The sequence below is a fragment of the Amblyomma americanum genome, chromosome 4 (genome assembly GCF_052857255.1).
Source record: "Amblyomma americanum isolate KBUSLIRL-KWMA chromosome 4, ASM5285725v1, whole genome shotgun sequence".
Taxonomy (NCBI): Eukaryota; Metazoa; Arthropoda; class Arachnida; order Ixodida; family Ixodidae; genus Amblyomma; species Amblyomma americanum.
Genome location: NC_135500.1, coordinates 7239978 through 7256182, shown reverse-complemented (window position 1 = coordinate 7256182; position 16205 = coordinate 7239978). Strand labels below are relative to the sequence as shown.

Below are 16205 nucleotides of genomic sequence, written 5' to 3'. Positions count from 1 at the left end.
ATGGCGCTCTTTGGTCATAGATGCCATTGCACCACAAAAATTCATCATCATCACCTTATTTGGGCTCAACCACCAACCATAAGGTAGCTTATAATAGTCTGTGATTATTTATAAATAATTTGATGATTATGATTATTTATAAATAATTTGATGATTGTGATTTTTCATGGCGCAAGGGCATCTTGCGCCAAAGAGCGCCATGGCCGAAGGTATTTTTCTTCTCAAGGTGGGGTCAAAGACGCATTTTCCAAGAAGTTTTCATTCCAGATAAGCCGAGCACCAGGCCAGGGGAAAGCTTGTACCCATTGTCACACCAGTGGGTACCTGACGGCACTGGGAATAGAACCCCGCACCTCCTGCATGCGAGGCGAGGGCTCAAACCACTGGGCTACCACTGCGTGGTAATTTATCATTGAAACTTTGGAATCGGCGAATAACTGCAGTTGTCTGTGCACAGAATTTTCGTCGAGACGAGAGGAGGAGCAGGTTTGACAGGATGTGCCATCTGGAGTACTGCGAGAGCTATCCCATCTCCAACGAGCAGGGACCTTTGTTGCCTTGCAGTTTTCCAGAGGGTACAGCCTCTTAGGGGCGGGGATCAGATTGCGAAAATCACGGGAAAAAAAACGATTTTTGGAAAACACTCGTTTCGGTACCTGCAACGCCTAATCTATGCTGTATCAAAATGGTTTCGCTGAAAACGCACTAAAAGTGCCCGAAAAAATTTAATTTGTCAGTGCCCAGGGCGAGCAAAGTTATAAATCGTGAAAAATCACCGCAGTTCACGGAGCCATATTTCGTCTTTCCCACCACCGAGCGCCCCCATCTTGGTATCGTTTGAAAGCTCAAAGTTCCGCCGTTTTGTTTCTGAATTTATCAGCTGCCACCATCTTGTAACAGTCGCACAAACACAAAAGAAGCACGGGTATGCCAGGGGTGGTCATACGGGCCCTCCGATAAAAGTGGGCCTACGATTGGCTGCTGGTCTGAAAGGCGCCTCCCATTGGTTGCTGCTGCGGCAGCGGGCAAGCTGGCAACCACAGCGAACTGCTGTTTTCTGCTTCGCAAACCACGCCAGAGTCTTCATTTGACACGCAGCATTCGGATTTTTTAAAGCCCCCAGGTTAGTAATGGATCGTTGCTCATTTGAAAAGAAATTTTCGACGAAGCACGCCTTCGAAAAACGGAAGCGCAAGCCTCCTACGGCGAGAAAAAGACGGCTGCCAACGGGAGAAGCGGAGCACCCGACTGAACATACAGAAACGTGCCGCGCTATCTTGCACCGCGTTACTCCAGCAGCAAAGCTGACAGTCGTCCTGTGCCATCGACGCCGATAACCCAGTCGACGGAAGACGCGCCAATGGAGTCTTTTGCACCTTTGCGTACGGCCACTCAAATCTGTAGCCTAGATCGCAGCGTTGGAGGCGATGCCGGCAGAGACGGTGTGCTGTTTCTGGCGCATCGTGCGACACGGACACGCAGCCTGCAAGTGATCCCCAACCGTCGACGAGCTACAATGTGATAGCGGAAGATTCACCGCACGAATCGTCGCCCGAACGTAGCACCATTCAGGAGCGCCTCGAGCCGCGTTTTTTTGTTGTTGGCAGCAACGGCAGAAGCGGAGACATGGCAGCGTTCGCGACTCCCTTCGCGCAGCGTCCGCAACTGAACGGAAGTTTGTTCAGCGCTGTCGAAGGATGAGCATGCCTCGCTTTTTGTGATAGAGACGGCAGGAAATGAGGCAGTCGTGAAGTACATTCCAGGGAGCCAAGAAGCCTACTCGGCAATGTGTGCCACCTTGGGTGTGCATCATGGTGCCCTTGCCGTCCAGAGGGCTCAATAAAAGGACCAAGAACTCCTGAAGAAGGCCTCCAAACAAAGAGGCAAAGGTGCAATAAGATGCCTGACAGCAATGATGCAAAATATTACAGCTCTCATGCTTTCTAATAAATGTGCAGTGCTTGCAAAACTTTCCAGCCTGTTTTCTCAGAAATGAGTTTTGAGCCGACTGTCCTGCTTATAGAAATCATAGAACAACTATGCCTTGTGGGATTTGCATGAGGTTTGTTGCACTGTATTTTTTAGTAAATTCTCTATGCAGTGACGTTCCTATATTTTTGATAACTATCATTTTTTTTACTGTTTAGCTAAATTGGCATGTTGATAACGGCTGCATTTTTCAAAGATGAATATAATGTCCTGTGTAAAAAATAATAAGTGCGATAAAAATATTTGGAGAATGTCACTGCATGAACTATTCATTCAGCTAAAATATAAAAGCAGCTATGGGCTTCTACCATGTTTTTTTGTCATGCCACGCTTTCTGCAAGTTGGATGCAAATAAAAAATTTTTAATGTCAAGACTAAAGATATATCAATGAAAATTTGTAATTAGCCATTCAGTGCACTTCCCAATAACCGTGCCAAATTTCATTGCTCTACTACAAAAAATAAGAAATTTCGCTCCGATCCCCACCTACCCCCTTAAATCGGCTATTCCACTCGCCTCAACAAAAATTCTGCGCACAGACAACTGCAGTTTTTTGCCAATTCCGGGCAGTCCAGGCAAGTTTCGATGTTACATTATTTATCGCAAAAAATGCAGACTATCATAAGGATACCTTTTGGTCGGGTCTTGAGCCCACATTGGCCATCATTGTGCGCAGAAGAATTTTTTACAATGCAGGCAAATAGGTTCAAAATGCATCAACAAGCCCAAAAAAAAGTTCTATTGAATGGGCCACCACTCTAGAACACATCTGAATATTTGTGCGCTGCTGATAAGAGATATAGCAAATGTGGCAGCTATTTGTGTGACAGCTATTAAAGGTGCACTCGAGGGGATTCTCACCTTGTTTTTTTACTGCAGGAACTCTATGTTCCAAGCATTCTTAGAAACTTGAAATTATTGTCCTGTGTGGCCAATTTCCCTATTAAATCGAATTAAATGTCCCGGCTCCCGCCTGTTTCTTTTTTTTAACTCTCCTTCGAAAAGAGGAGCAGTCAGCCAACGTGTTCAGTGCCTTTCAGCCAGTGGCCGCTGCGGTGGCTCAAGTGTTGTGGCTGATGACCCAAAAGATGTGGGTTCGACCCTGCAATTTCGATGGAGGCGAAATTTAGAGGCCCGTGTACTGTGCGATGTCAGTGCATGTTAAAGAACCCCAGGTGGTTGAAATTTCCGGAGCCCTTCACTGTACGGCGTCCCTCATAACCTGAGTCGCTTTGGGACGTTAAACCCCCATAAACCATAAACCTTTCAGTCCGTACCGTGGCAGCTTGCGGTTCTGCGATCGGCGGAGTGATATTTAAAGCGAAATAGTTCACACATATTTTTATTTCCATGGGCCTAATTTGTGGCTATGTTGTCTGCAACGGAAATTATATATTCACGGAAACCTAAAAAACACAATAACAGTGAAATCAAATCGCTGAAAGGCACTCCACACGTTAGTTGACTCCTCCTGCTTTCGGAGGTGAGTTAAAAAGAAAAAAGGTGGGAGCTGGGATGTATAATTCAATTTAATAGGGAAATTGGCCGCACAGGACAGTAATGCTTTGACCGTGTAGATCAAGTTCCCGCTGTAAAAGGACGAGCTCAGAATCCTCTTTGGTGCACCTTTGAATGTTGAAGTGCTTATTGGAGAGCACAGGCATTCAGCGTGCTATGAAGGACCACAGTGGACAAAGCAGATGAGATTATGAGCATGTGCACAGGTGGTTTGCTAGTTTTGTCGTCTGCTCAGCTGGGTTGCGGATGCGACACAACTACCACTCCCCTCATCTGGTAATGAGAAGCGGAGCTTGTGTCAGCATCAGTGGAGTCATAACCTTGTCCGTTTCACCACTGTGGTCGTTCGTGGAGCACTGCCGGGACATTGCAGATAAAGTGGCAGAGCTGTGTATCTCATTGTGTGCTCATGTTCATCTTCTCCTCCTCCTCCCCCCTCTGGCCCATGCAGCCTGGTGATGGTGTGCCTCATCATGAAGTCGACATCACCGCTCTGTAAGTGAGGGCTGCTTCTGTTGGCAGACTGAAGTACTTTCCTGTGAGCTAGGAATTCGTCACCTCGCAAGTTGTTTGCAGGGCCAAGAAACGCAACAAATAATCCCTCAATGTTGTGACTATTTTTCAAACAGCTACTGCAGTATAATTGAAAAGGTGGTTCAGCATGGTGTTTTGAAAGTACAGCGAGCGTTTCATTCAGGGGATCATGCTGGCAGAGTGTGTGCTCCTGGTGCACTGCCTTTTGTAAACATGGTGCCTGCTAAGTCTCGCAGCAGCTGGACAGCTGGGGCTCTTTTTCCCAGAGATGGAGACCAGTCGGGGTGTGAGAGGTGCAGAGGAACACGTTTTGCATCGCATACATTCTGATTGGCTCAGACCAGCACAGTCTTCACTGGGCTGCTGCACACAACTTAGGAGGTGGAGTATGGTCCATCCAATTGACATGATTGCTGCGTGAGAGAATTCATGGTTGCATGGCCAGCCACTGCAGCAGCATTCGCCATCCGTGTTACTTGCAGGCCAGGTCGGGTTGCTGATGTCATGCCCCACTCCTTGTCCAGGGGTTGTGAAGCTGACACCAGGAAATTCGTTGCTCACATGGGATTCCCAGCAACACTGCTGATCAGTTTCACAGGGGTGCGACTGAGTGAGATTCGACAGAATTCAGTAAGCTGCCGTTATCTCTTCAACACATAAAAACAGATACCGTATTTACAAGCCTGTAAGTCGACTCGAATGTAAGTCCTCCCCCCCACATCACATTTCTGAAAAAAAAAAAAAAAAACGTGGTCTTTGTTTACGCTTGGCCTTTTAATAATTGAACGCGATAGCACTATCCTGCGGCCTCCGCTTATCACCAGCTGCTATCGGCTGCCGCGCGTGGTCGCGCTTATGGGCACATACCAAAACGAAAATGTATTAGTCACTGGACTGCTCGTCCACACTTGCACCATAGTCCTCACTAGCGCTGCCGTCGTGATTGCTGCTGCGGTTCCACAGCTCGTCGTTCTAACATCGCCGTGCAGCGAAATCCCGCACTTCACAAACAGTCACATCACGACATCGTGTGGAACAGCCGAAAATTTTGCCTCGCTGCAGCTGCCACACCTGTATCACCTGTTGCGAATGTGACTGCTGTCAGCGTGACAAAATTTCTCGCCAAGCACATCATTACTGTACTTCCCATCCGCTATACTCGCTTGACCTCTCCCCATGCGATATTTTCCTGTTTCCCCATGTGAAGAGAGCCCTAAAAGGTCGCTGGATGGGGAGCGTGGAGGCTATTCAAGACGCCACGACAAAGGAGCTGACGACCCTGCCAAAAGAAGCGTTTTCCAACTGTATCCAAGACCTCAAGAAGCGTTGGAAGCTGTGTATAGACTGGAAGGGAGACTACTTCGGAGGGGCGCTGCACAAATGATTTCAGTGTTAAACGCATTTTTTTTAATGGACTTGGTCTCGGAACTTTACAGACAAACGTTTTAGCTTTTCGCCTTTGAGGAGCGCACAATGAAATGGAGGCCACTATTGCTGATTGGAGAACTAAGTCCAACCAGCTTCATTTTTCACATCACGTCCTTGCATTAGAAAATGAAAAAAAAAAAGAACTGAAACGAAACAGTTGGCGTTATAGAAGCAAACTAGAGTGCGCAGCTTGTCCAGGAGCGCAGACTTGAATTTTTAGCGGCAGGTTAAAAACGTCAGTCATATATGACCGATGGCCTGTGGCACGGTAGCAAAAGAGTTAAGGGTATGACAAAAATAGTGTTGATGGGCTAATGCTTGGCATGTAATGAAAATGAAAATTGATTTTTTGGGGGGAAAGGAAATGGCGTAGTATCTGTCTCGCATCCTGAGGGGAGACCTGAACCAGGCAGTAAGGGAAGGAATATAGGAGGGACTAACAGAAGAAAGGAAGAAAGTGGTGCCGTACTGGAGGAAAAATAATTTCGGTCACCTGGGGATCTTTGACGTGCACTGACATCGCACAGCACATGGGTGTTTTTGCCTTTCGCCTCCATCCAAACGCGGCCGCTGGCCCGGGTACCCCGGATCAGTAGCTGAGCTAGGCATGTACAAATAGTGGTTTTTTGGTTCGAAGCGACCCGCCGCGGTGGCTCAGTAGTTAGGGTGCTCGACTACTGATTCGGAGTACAGCTGTATTTCGATGGAGGCGAAACGCAAAGGTGCCCGTGTGCTGTGCGATGTCAGTGCACTTTAAAGATGCCCAGGTGGTCGAAATTATTCCGGAGCGCTCCACTACAGCACCTCTTTCTTGCTTTCTTCTATCGGTCCCTTTTTTATCCCATCCCTTACGGCGCTGTTCAGGTGTCCGCCGTTATGTGAGACAGATACTGCATCATTTTCTTTCCCAACAGCCAATTCAATTCAATTAGTTCGAAGTGAATTTGAAGCTAATAGTAATTTTCTTCAAATAATTTCAAAGCAAATATTTCTAATTTTTCTAGCACACAAAAAATGTTGAATGGCTCAACAGGCATTTTCAAAATCGTGTATTCTAACACACAAAGCTATCACATGAAGATGTAAAAATGCATTGAAGCTTTGTTGTACTCACTGAAGCTGCATTGATGCCATGCAAAAATGGTGATTAGAAAAGGTGGAACTGCATCAACAACCGCCCGTAAGTGTGTGGGGCATTGGCATGGGCACTGGAAGTCACTGAATTCTGTGGTGACCAAGCGCCACTTTGGGACCTCACCTGGACAGCATATGTGTCAGCCATCCAGTGAACTCGCAGCTGGGAAGCGTGGGTCTGCTGATGATCCACACCTTCTTCTTGGTGCAGTGGTGGACTCAGCGCTGATCCTGCTCCAGACGGTGCCCACCCACATCCAGATTGACTCGCTGCAGCGCAAGCTGCTGCAGGAGGTGGAGGGCGTGCTCGCAGTGCATGAGTTCCACGTGTGGCAGTTGGCGGGTGAGCGCATCATTGCCTCGGCGCACATCCGCTGCAAGAACCTGCAGGACTACATGCAGATTGCTGAGCGGGTCAAGGAGTTCTTCCACAACGAGGGCATCCACTCCACCACCATCCAGCCTGAGTTTGTCCAGCTTGAGGGGCAGCAGGTGAGCTCCCGTTAAGGCCTGCACTGCCCAAAGCGCTGTGTAAAACCTTGCATGCAGAAGAAGTACTTTGGTTCGGGCTAGTTGGTGCATAGCTTTTTGAACATGTCAGGACGGCGCGAAAATAACAAGGACCTGTCCTGTTGTGTTCGTGTGCTTCTTTGGTCCTTGTTATTTTCGTGCCATCCTGACATCTTGAAAAAGGACATGCAGAGTTCCGTAACTTCGAACATTCATTTTTGGCATAGTGCAGCACAAAACATTTTTATTCAGCTATTTTTCGTTTGGATGTTTAATACTTTAATCACTCTGTGCGAGTCTCTCAGATTTTGCCAATGAAAGGCTTTTTGTTTCCTAAGCATCGTATATATTTTTTTCTTTTTAACATTGAAAGGAGAATTCTGTTAGCCACACTGTGATGTGTTGCTATAAGAAAAATTTTAAAATTAATTGGTGATAAAATTTTCTATGCCCACCACACTGAAATTGCCTTTTCTCGTGCGGTAAGAAAAGGGGTAATGTGCCCACAGTTTTGAGAGCTGGAAAATTTGGCTTTGGGAGGGGAGTGAACCAGCAGCAGTGGCTTGAAAACTGTAGTGAAGGAATGTTTTGAAGAGAAAGTGGCTGGCCTTCATTCTTCATTCCCTGTTGCTCTCCATCTCAGTAGGGGCTTCCAGTCCACTGAGTGAATCAGAAGTAGTAAAGGTACAGCGCTAACATATAGAAAAATGTATTGTACAAAAGTCAGCACTCACATCCAATAGATCGAAATTCGGGCAGCACTGGGCGGCTCAAGAAGCTGGCTTTTCCCTGAACACATCTCCAGAAGTTAGCTTTCCCTCATGGACCTGCGGGTGCTATGCTGCTAAATAGCGCGCAGGCGAATAATAATGCATGCTGCTCCAGATGCTAATGGTGCTTGTGCACGCATATAGTGCACCATGCTGTCATCGGCTATTTCGCATGGTTTTTGTTGTGTCTGTGTGCACGCGGTGGCAGCCATGAATTGGCAGGACCTCCCCTTTTCCACGAAATTGGAAATTATGTAGCCAGTTGAATGAGGTGAGAGGAAATATGAAGTCACCACAGCGTACAAGGTTCCAAGGAACACGCTGAGCACTATTTTGAACAACAAGGCTGGTTTTGGGGCTAAAAAAGAGAAGAGACCTAGCAGAAAAAGCAAGTCTCAGCTAAGTTTTCAGAACGTGCTTTCGGTTCCAGTTACCTACAGGTTCAGTAGAAGAGCATGGATGACCTGTGAACTTTTTGCCAAGTGGGTGAAGTCTTGGCATGGCCACCTGGTAGGCCATGATCACATCTGCCTCATCATAGACAATGGCTGTACCTATTGCTCAGTGCTAGTTTCAGCAGCAGTGCACTTTGCTTCCTGCCGCCAAACGCTGTGTTGGTGCTTCAACCCTTGGACCAGGGGATAATCCACATGGTGAAGGTTAGTCTTAGGAAATGTCTAATTAGCGGCTCCTCTAGAACCTGCCGACTAGAAAAGACCTAAAAAAGACCTTTTAGGCACTCTGTTTATGATGAGTGGGTTGCGGAATGGCGTCAAAAATGAAGCTATTCAGAATTCCTCCCGACATTCTAGTCTCTGCTGTGCCGGAGGAGACTGAGCAAATTTTTTGTCAGGTTAGCTCAACAAAGTCGTCACGAATCTTAATGATTTGTGGAACCGGTTGTGTGAATTTCCTGCTGCTATTTATGATGGAGTAGCTGTAGGCAAAATTGTTTCCCTGGACGACTACCTTATATGTTTGTGTAATGAAACCCCCCCCTTCCACTTTTGACGGTGAAAATTTACTTTTTTTTTTTAAACCATTAACTTTTTCTACTGCGTTCCTCAGTTTTCACGATGTCCGCAGCGCAGACCTTGGCAGCGCTCCGATAACATCACAGTATGTTTGTTTATCATTGACGAGAGCTCCTGAAAGCAGGGCTCGGTGAACTTGGCAGAGCGTCAAGGCGTTGTGCACCCTAGACAGAATCCCTGGCAACGGTGGCTTGCTCAGCGTGCTGCTGCACGTCAGGCTGCACTCCTGTGTGCCTAGAAAGCCGGCGAGCGCTTGAGCATCGGAGAGGAGTGTAGCAGTTTAAACCGGAAAGCTATAAAATATCTTCTACACTGAAATGCTATGAAGGAAGCAGGGCCTTCAGACCTTCAAGCGATTTGGCAAGCTCGAGATTGGGAGCCAAAAAGCCTAGCCCCTCACCGTCCTGTGTGTTTTTTTCAACCTCACGTAAACAACGCACACCAGACGTTGAGTGCTGGTGTTCAGCAAGTTCGCTTTATCTCGCTGCGATTTGCTGGTGCCGCCAGCTATCACAAAATCTTCCGATCGCGCTGTGATACAGCAGACACCTTTCGAAGTGAACGATGCTAAACACTGGCGACGTGAACGCGTTTGACTACGTGCTTTTTTGATGTTGGATGGATGAACAGATGGGCAGGCGGGCAGACGCATGAAATGAAATTTCGACCCTCCCGAAAAAATCTGTTGGAACTTTTTTTCCTGCATAATAAACCTTCCTCCCAAATTGATGTCAACTTTTCTGGGAAAAAAAAATGAGTTGATTACGTCAGCATATACGGTATGTTGAGCCTGCGGGAGAGCTTACGAAGACATCACTGCCAACGTCACAGGTAACCAGGACACCACTGACGCGAATTGTAACGAGGACTTCAGAGAACCTGTGCCCAAGTGCTTCGATGTGCTCTGTGCATTCTGCATGGTTCTTCGCTACTATTGCCTGTCGCCAGAAGGCTGCGGTCTCAGCTGTTCGGAGTCTGTCGATAACATTGAAAAATTTGCTCTCTCCGAGGTAGTAAAGGTGACGATGAGTTGTATCGAACTCATAGGCATTTCTTTAGAGTTTGATATGTGCAGCTTCGACTGTACTCTCATCAGAGCAATAGTGCAAGCCACCAGACCTATAAAATTTTCCCTGATTTAACCTCTTGTTTCCTATGCTGCATCTGGTTGCACAAATGAATTTTTACAGTTTATAGGCAGCCATCATTCCAAGCTTAGCTTGACTGTAGCATTTATCTTATCTCAAAAAATAAATGCGCACACGTGTATTCTAGGAGCAGCTGATTGCTCGCTGTGAAAGGGGTCAGAGCAATTTGCTGGTTCATCTTCATCAGTACAAAGGTGCATTCTGCATTTCATGCACTGCAGCCTTATTCTCCAGTTGCATGTCTGCATCTTGCAATAGGCAGCTTTGTTTTGAGGCACTTTCACTTTAATGCAGTTCACACCATCATTCCCTACTGCATGTGGGATTGTTGGACCTGACAGTGGCAGAGATTCAGCTTTCCTCTTCTTTATCTTCTGTGGCATTTTCTGTCCTCATGAGACCAAGGGCGATCTGTAGTTTGAAATCTGCAAGCTGAATTTCATAACCCTTTTTGAACCCTTTGCCAGCAGACCATGTACCAACCTTGGAAACAGCGTAACCTCACAGTTCAGAATGGAGTTGAACCCCGCAATAACGAAAACCGCAAGTACGAATTTCTCGACCGAACGAAATATTTTCATGGCCCCGGCCGACGTTCATAAGATTCAATGCATTTCATTTTTCTCCACAACGAAACGCTTTCAGACTTCCATCTCATAACAACGAAGGTTTCTGAAGTAGCAGTCCATGCGTTTTCTTCAGTCGTATAAGCCATAACAGGAAAATAAAGCGCTTGAACGCATTTTAGTACACCGCTTTTAACATTTTCGGCACTTCCACGCTACCAACAAGCACATTTATGGACGTGGCCATGTTTGTTTACAAGTTGCTGATGATGGTGACTGCGCACTTGTCGTTTGAAAAAAAAAAGCCATTTTTGGAGGGCTCTGATTTGTTGCGAATCGGTTCAAACAGGCACAGCCGTATAGTCATCGCGTATGTTTGTGTTGGTTGCGGCCTAGCAGGCCACACATCTATTGTTTTCTTTTTGTCTGATGTGTCGACGTGCTGAGAAGATGCCTCCTCCGACCAAAAAGTAGAAGTTTTTGACGCTTCAGGAAAAGGCGGAACTCAAGCTGCTAAAGGAGGGAAGAAAATGGATATTGCGCAAGAGTTCGGAATTCCGTGCAGTTCGCTGTCGACGATATTGAAGTGCAGAGGCAGCATCTTGGCTGCTCTGGAGAATGGAGCACGTGCGCAGCACAAGACGGTGACAACGCCAACTTTTGTAGATGTCGACAAGGCTGTGTATGCCTGGTTCTTGGAACAGAGAGCAGACAAGGTGCCACTGTCCGGAATCTTAGTGCAGCAAAAAGCCCTCGGCTTCGCGTGCCAACTAGGGCACGACACATTTAAGGCGAGTGCCAGTTAGCTAAGCCGTTCTAAGGACAGCATAATATTGTTGCCAAAGTACTCTCGGGTGAATCGGCAAGCGTCGACACAGAATCAGCATCAACTTGGATGCGAAAAACGTACGAAGACATCGAAGCCGCATACAAGCCCTGCGACATTTACAACGCCGACGAAACTGGCTTGTTCTACCAGATGCTGCATCAAAGACACTGAAACTGAAAGGGCATTGATGCCATGGAGGGAAGCACAGCAAGAAACGCATTACGATTTTGCTGTGCTCCAACATGGACGGTTCTGATAAGCGTCCACTCCTCGTCATCGGCCGAAGCAAAAAGCCTCGTTGCTTCAAGGGCAATCGCAGGCTGCCCGTGCATTACACAGCCAACCATAAGTCATGGATGACCCGCGCCATCTTTGGGAGTTGGCTGGACACATTCGATGGTGACATGCGAAAAGCAGGAAGGTTTGTGTGCCTGTTCTTAGATAACCAGTGCGCATCACATTGATGACACGACTCTGACAGACGTCCGCCTGATATTTTTCCCCCTGAACTGTACCTCCGTGATTCAGCCCTTAGACCAAGGTGTGATACGTAGTGTGAAGTGTACATACCGAGGGAGGCTTCTTCAATGGCTGCTATTGAACATCGAGAGAAAGCGCCCTTTAGAAGTGGATTTGTTTATGGCCCTGGAAATGGTGGCCACAGCGTGGATAGCAACAAGAGCAACCATTATTTGGAACTTGTTCCAGCACACGGGGTTCGCTACTGAGCAGCTCACCGCACCGCCAGGGTCGCAGCTACCAGAAGAAGAGGCCGCACTGGTCAGCGCATGGCAGGAGCTGCATGGTGTCGACGAGACTGTGCCGGAGGCATTGGACGACTTCCTCTTTGTGGATGAAGATGTAATTGTTCATGAGGAATTGACAGATGACGCCATCGTCAAGAATGAATGTGGCATGACCAAGGAGAGCGATGACGAAGGCGGCGACGATCAGCTCGAGAAAAAGGAGGCATGTCCGCGGGATGTGCTCAATGCTCCGACTCCATATGTTCGTTCATCAGCGCTCACGACGATGATGTTGCAATGGAAAGCCTGCTAAGTTGCGAGAGCAGGATTTTGACGCTGGTGCAAAGCAAGAAAAGGCAAACGACGATCACAGATTTTTTCACAGAAAATTTCGCTTCCGCTGGCTCAGGTTCGTACTTATTCATCTGTACAGTCCCGTTTTCGCGATAACGAAATTCTCGCGAAAACGAAAAATTATTTCGCCCCCGGCAATATCGTCATTGCGGGGTTCATGTAGAATGCCGGGGACGCACTGACAATCACTCCCCTAATAAAACTTTTGCCGCACATATTGCAGCAAAACTGGGATGTGAGAGGGAGCATCTATTGCTCTTGAAAAAGTGAACTAAAGAGTGGCAGTTTAGTTCACTACAAAAGACAGGCGCATACCTCGTGCAATGACTTATGGAGGATGCCATGTTTTCTGCTGTGTTTGGGGGTGCGTGAATATTCGATAATTTTGAATATTTGGTTGGATACAGTAGAATCTCGGTGATACGAATCTCACGGGCTTGCGAAAAAATTCGTATCATCCAAAATTTTTCATCATCGAAACGAACAAAATTCGTGTGCAGAAGCATGGAAAATGCATTCACACAGATCTGCTCACGGCTGACGATATTTATTCACTGCTCTGTGGCCTCAGCTCGCTACTCGCAGTGCGTACCACGTCATTAGCGATCACGACTTTGGCGATGTGCGGCTGCGCACCCCCGCTCACTGCGCACGGTGCGTACCGCGCGATTAGCTATCGCGACTTTGGCAATGTGCAGGCCGTGCACCGCTGCTCACTGGGTGCGGTGCGTACCGTGTAATTAGCGGTAATGACTTCCCACGAAACAAGGGCTACGCAACGTGAAACAAACGTCTACAAAAGCATACGGTAATATCTAGAAGAAATCTATTTTCAGGTGTTCTACAGACAATGAGGCAAAAAGGTGTTATATGCCTGCTAATGCTCCGCCAAAAAAGATCTAGAAAACTTCTTCGCAAGAACTGGTTAAGAACATATTTAAACATTTTTATTATTTGGAAATGGTTGCTTATATGAAGCCTATAGATGTAAGATCAGTATGCTAAATATTTAGAACCCTCTTAAAACAACCAGTGAGATTTCATTAGGTTTAGTGCTCATGCTTTTAAAATTGTTAGCTCTTGCTCATAACGTTTTGAGATCTCGTGGGGTCTGCTATTACACTGAGATCACACCGCCATCTGTGGCAGCAACTACTCATCACGTTACGAGATTTCGTGGTGTCTGCTATCACCCTGAGATCAAAGCGCTATCTATAGCAGCAACTAGAAAACAGCACATCTTGCATTGAAACTTGTAGCGCCAACTATAATCTATACATTCGTTCTGCTATATATACTCCGACAAGGGGCACCGATTCCGGTGCAGTTGCGTACTTAATTCGGGAGGCAAATAAAACTCTGTGTGTTGGTATAGAAATAAGACCACAATTAAATAATAGGTAAACATTGTATACATGCAATTAATAATTGAAGCATTACCCTATCGCTCCCCAAGCCAAATTCTAGGCCCACCTTGACCCCCTAAACGAAGCTAATTCTGTTTGAGACATCCTGAGGGGGTGTAGCTCGACAATGCGTAAACGTGCATTGTAATTTCTCAGATAGATGGCGCTAGGCATCGATCGCTTCCGTTCGGAACAAATTGCTGTTAAAAAACCTCACTAAAACGTTCCCGAGTAAACTTCTTGTCAGAGAAATTTTTAAAACGTTGCGTAAAAGCATATATTTAGAGATGATTTTAAAACGTTTGTGAATAAACCTCTTTTGTCAGTAGGTTTTTAACGTTTGTGGATAAACCTCCATTGCTGAGATGTTTTTTAAACGTTTCAATCTAGAGTTAGACGTTGCGAGATGTTTGTAGTTTGACGTTTTATAGAAGTTATGTGTTTAGTGGGATTGGCGATGTGCTGCCGCGCACCGCCGCTCACTGCGCACGGTGCATACCCGCGATTAGCGATCGCGACATTGACGATGTGCAGGCCGCTCACTGCACGCGGTGTGTACCGCGCAATTAGCAATCGTTACTTTGGCGATGTGCGGACCGCGCACCGCCGCTCAGTGCGCTCGGAGTGTACCGCGCAATTAGCGGTTGCGAGTTTGGCTATGTGCGGACCGTTCACTGTGCTCGATGTGCACCGCGCGATTAGCGGTCGTGACTTAGGCGATGTGCGGACCGCTCACTGTGCTCGATGTGTACCGCGCGATTAGCTATCGCTACTTTGGCTATGTGCGGGCCGTGCACCGCCGCTCACTGCGCACGGTGTGTACCACGCGATTAGCGATCGCGACTTTGCCGATGTGCGGGCTGCGCATCGCTGCTCACTGCGCGCGGTGCGTACCGCGCGATTAGCGGTCACGACTTTGGCGATGTGCGGACCGCGCTCTGGCGCTCACTTAACGCTCTGTGCACCGCACCTATTAGCGGTCGCGACTTTGGCGATGTGCGGGCCGCGCACCGCTGCTCACTGCGCGCGGTGTGTACCGCACCGATTAGCGGTCGCGATTTCGGCGATGTGCAGGCCGCGCACCGCCGCTCACTATGCTCGGTGTGCACCGCGCGATTAGTGGTCGTGACTTTGGCAATGTGCGGACCGCGCACTGCCGCTCACTGCGCAAGGTGTGTACCGCGCGATTAACTATCGTTACTTTGGCGATGTGCGGACCGCGCTATTAGCGATTGCGACGTCGACAATATGCGGGCAGCGTGTAGTGCTCGAAGGTGCGGTCACGGCTCGCGCGTTCGTATCATCCATAGAGACGATGCAGAGTTCTGGAACTTGAGAAATTCCGCACATTGTGCTCAGTGCACTCTGGCCGGGGAATTTCGCGAATTCGTATCAGCCGGGTTCTTATCACCAAGATTCTACCAGTAAAGTATTTGATAATCAATTCAATTCGATTGTTTAGTGTTGGAAATGTCGCGCACTCGCCTTGAGCGAATAACCTTTCGGAAATGCCTGCTTTATGTGGCTTTGGTTCAGCACACGTACCCCTCCAGCATAACACCATTGCACCCCTGACTCCATGGACACTTGCTGCCAGGCACACAAGCCACAGCCTGTACACCCACGTGTATGTTGGAGCTGGTCTGTGCATGCGTGTGGCACCCAGATTTGCACCTGCACCAGGACTGGCACGGCAGCACGCATTTATTGCAGACGCCCTTGACTTCCACTGGAGCTGACTGCTGTTGTCCACCTGAGTTCGCTAGACAAGCATGAAGGGGAGCAAGCGTGCCCTTTTCCAACTCCTGGGCGCATGGTGTATACGCCTGGCAGGTGTCTATGGAGTCCCCGCTGAAAACAGCAGCTGCACATCGATGCATGCGCACCTCAGAGCAGCAGTCGGTGGTCCCACAGATACTTCGGCACCGCATGTAGGAAGGTGACACAGCTTCAGTGCACCCTCTGTTTTTTTTTCTCCCTGTGAGTTATAAAAATACCTGATCTTGAAAATGTTTATTGTGCCATTCAAACTTTTTCGTGTGCCAAAAGTATTTGCTTCGACATTATTTGAAGAAAATTACTATTCTCATTGAGTTCACTTCAAACGAAAAAATGACTATTCTCATGCCCAAGTTATGCTGCCGCTGTTGACACAGTGCCTGTTCCCACCTAGGGAGGCTTTTATGAAACTTCTGTGTGAGCGAATGTGTGTTTGTAGTTTGGGAGCTTCACGTCAGA

The 16205-nt window shown here is 47.6% G+C and overlaps 1 protein-coding gene across 14 annotated transcripts in view; it reads left to right on the top strand.

Moving 5' to 3' along the window:
* The window catches only part of LOC144127783 (proton-coupled zinc antiporter SLC30A1-like), a 188738-nt gene that overhangs the window by 71106 nt on the left and 101427 nt on the right, over nt 1-16205 (top strand). For 11 of the 14 annotated variants that reach the window (XM_077660683.1, XM_077660682.1, XM_077660684.1 and 8 more), the window contains 2 exons: nt 3960-4003; nt 6816-7096. In XM_077660683.1, the coding sequence (XP_077516809.1) occupies nt 3960-4003; nt 6816-7096 (325 nt within the window). Of the gene's footprint in view, nt 1-3959; nt 4004-6815; nt 7097-15680; nt 15907-16205 lie in introns of all 14 variants that reach the window. The other 3 variants (XR_013313564.1, XR_013313563.1, XM_077660691.1) reach the window with 2 other exon arrangements.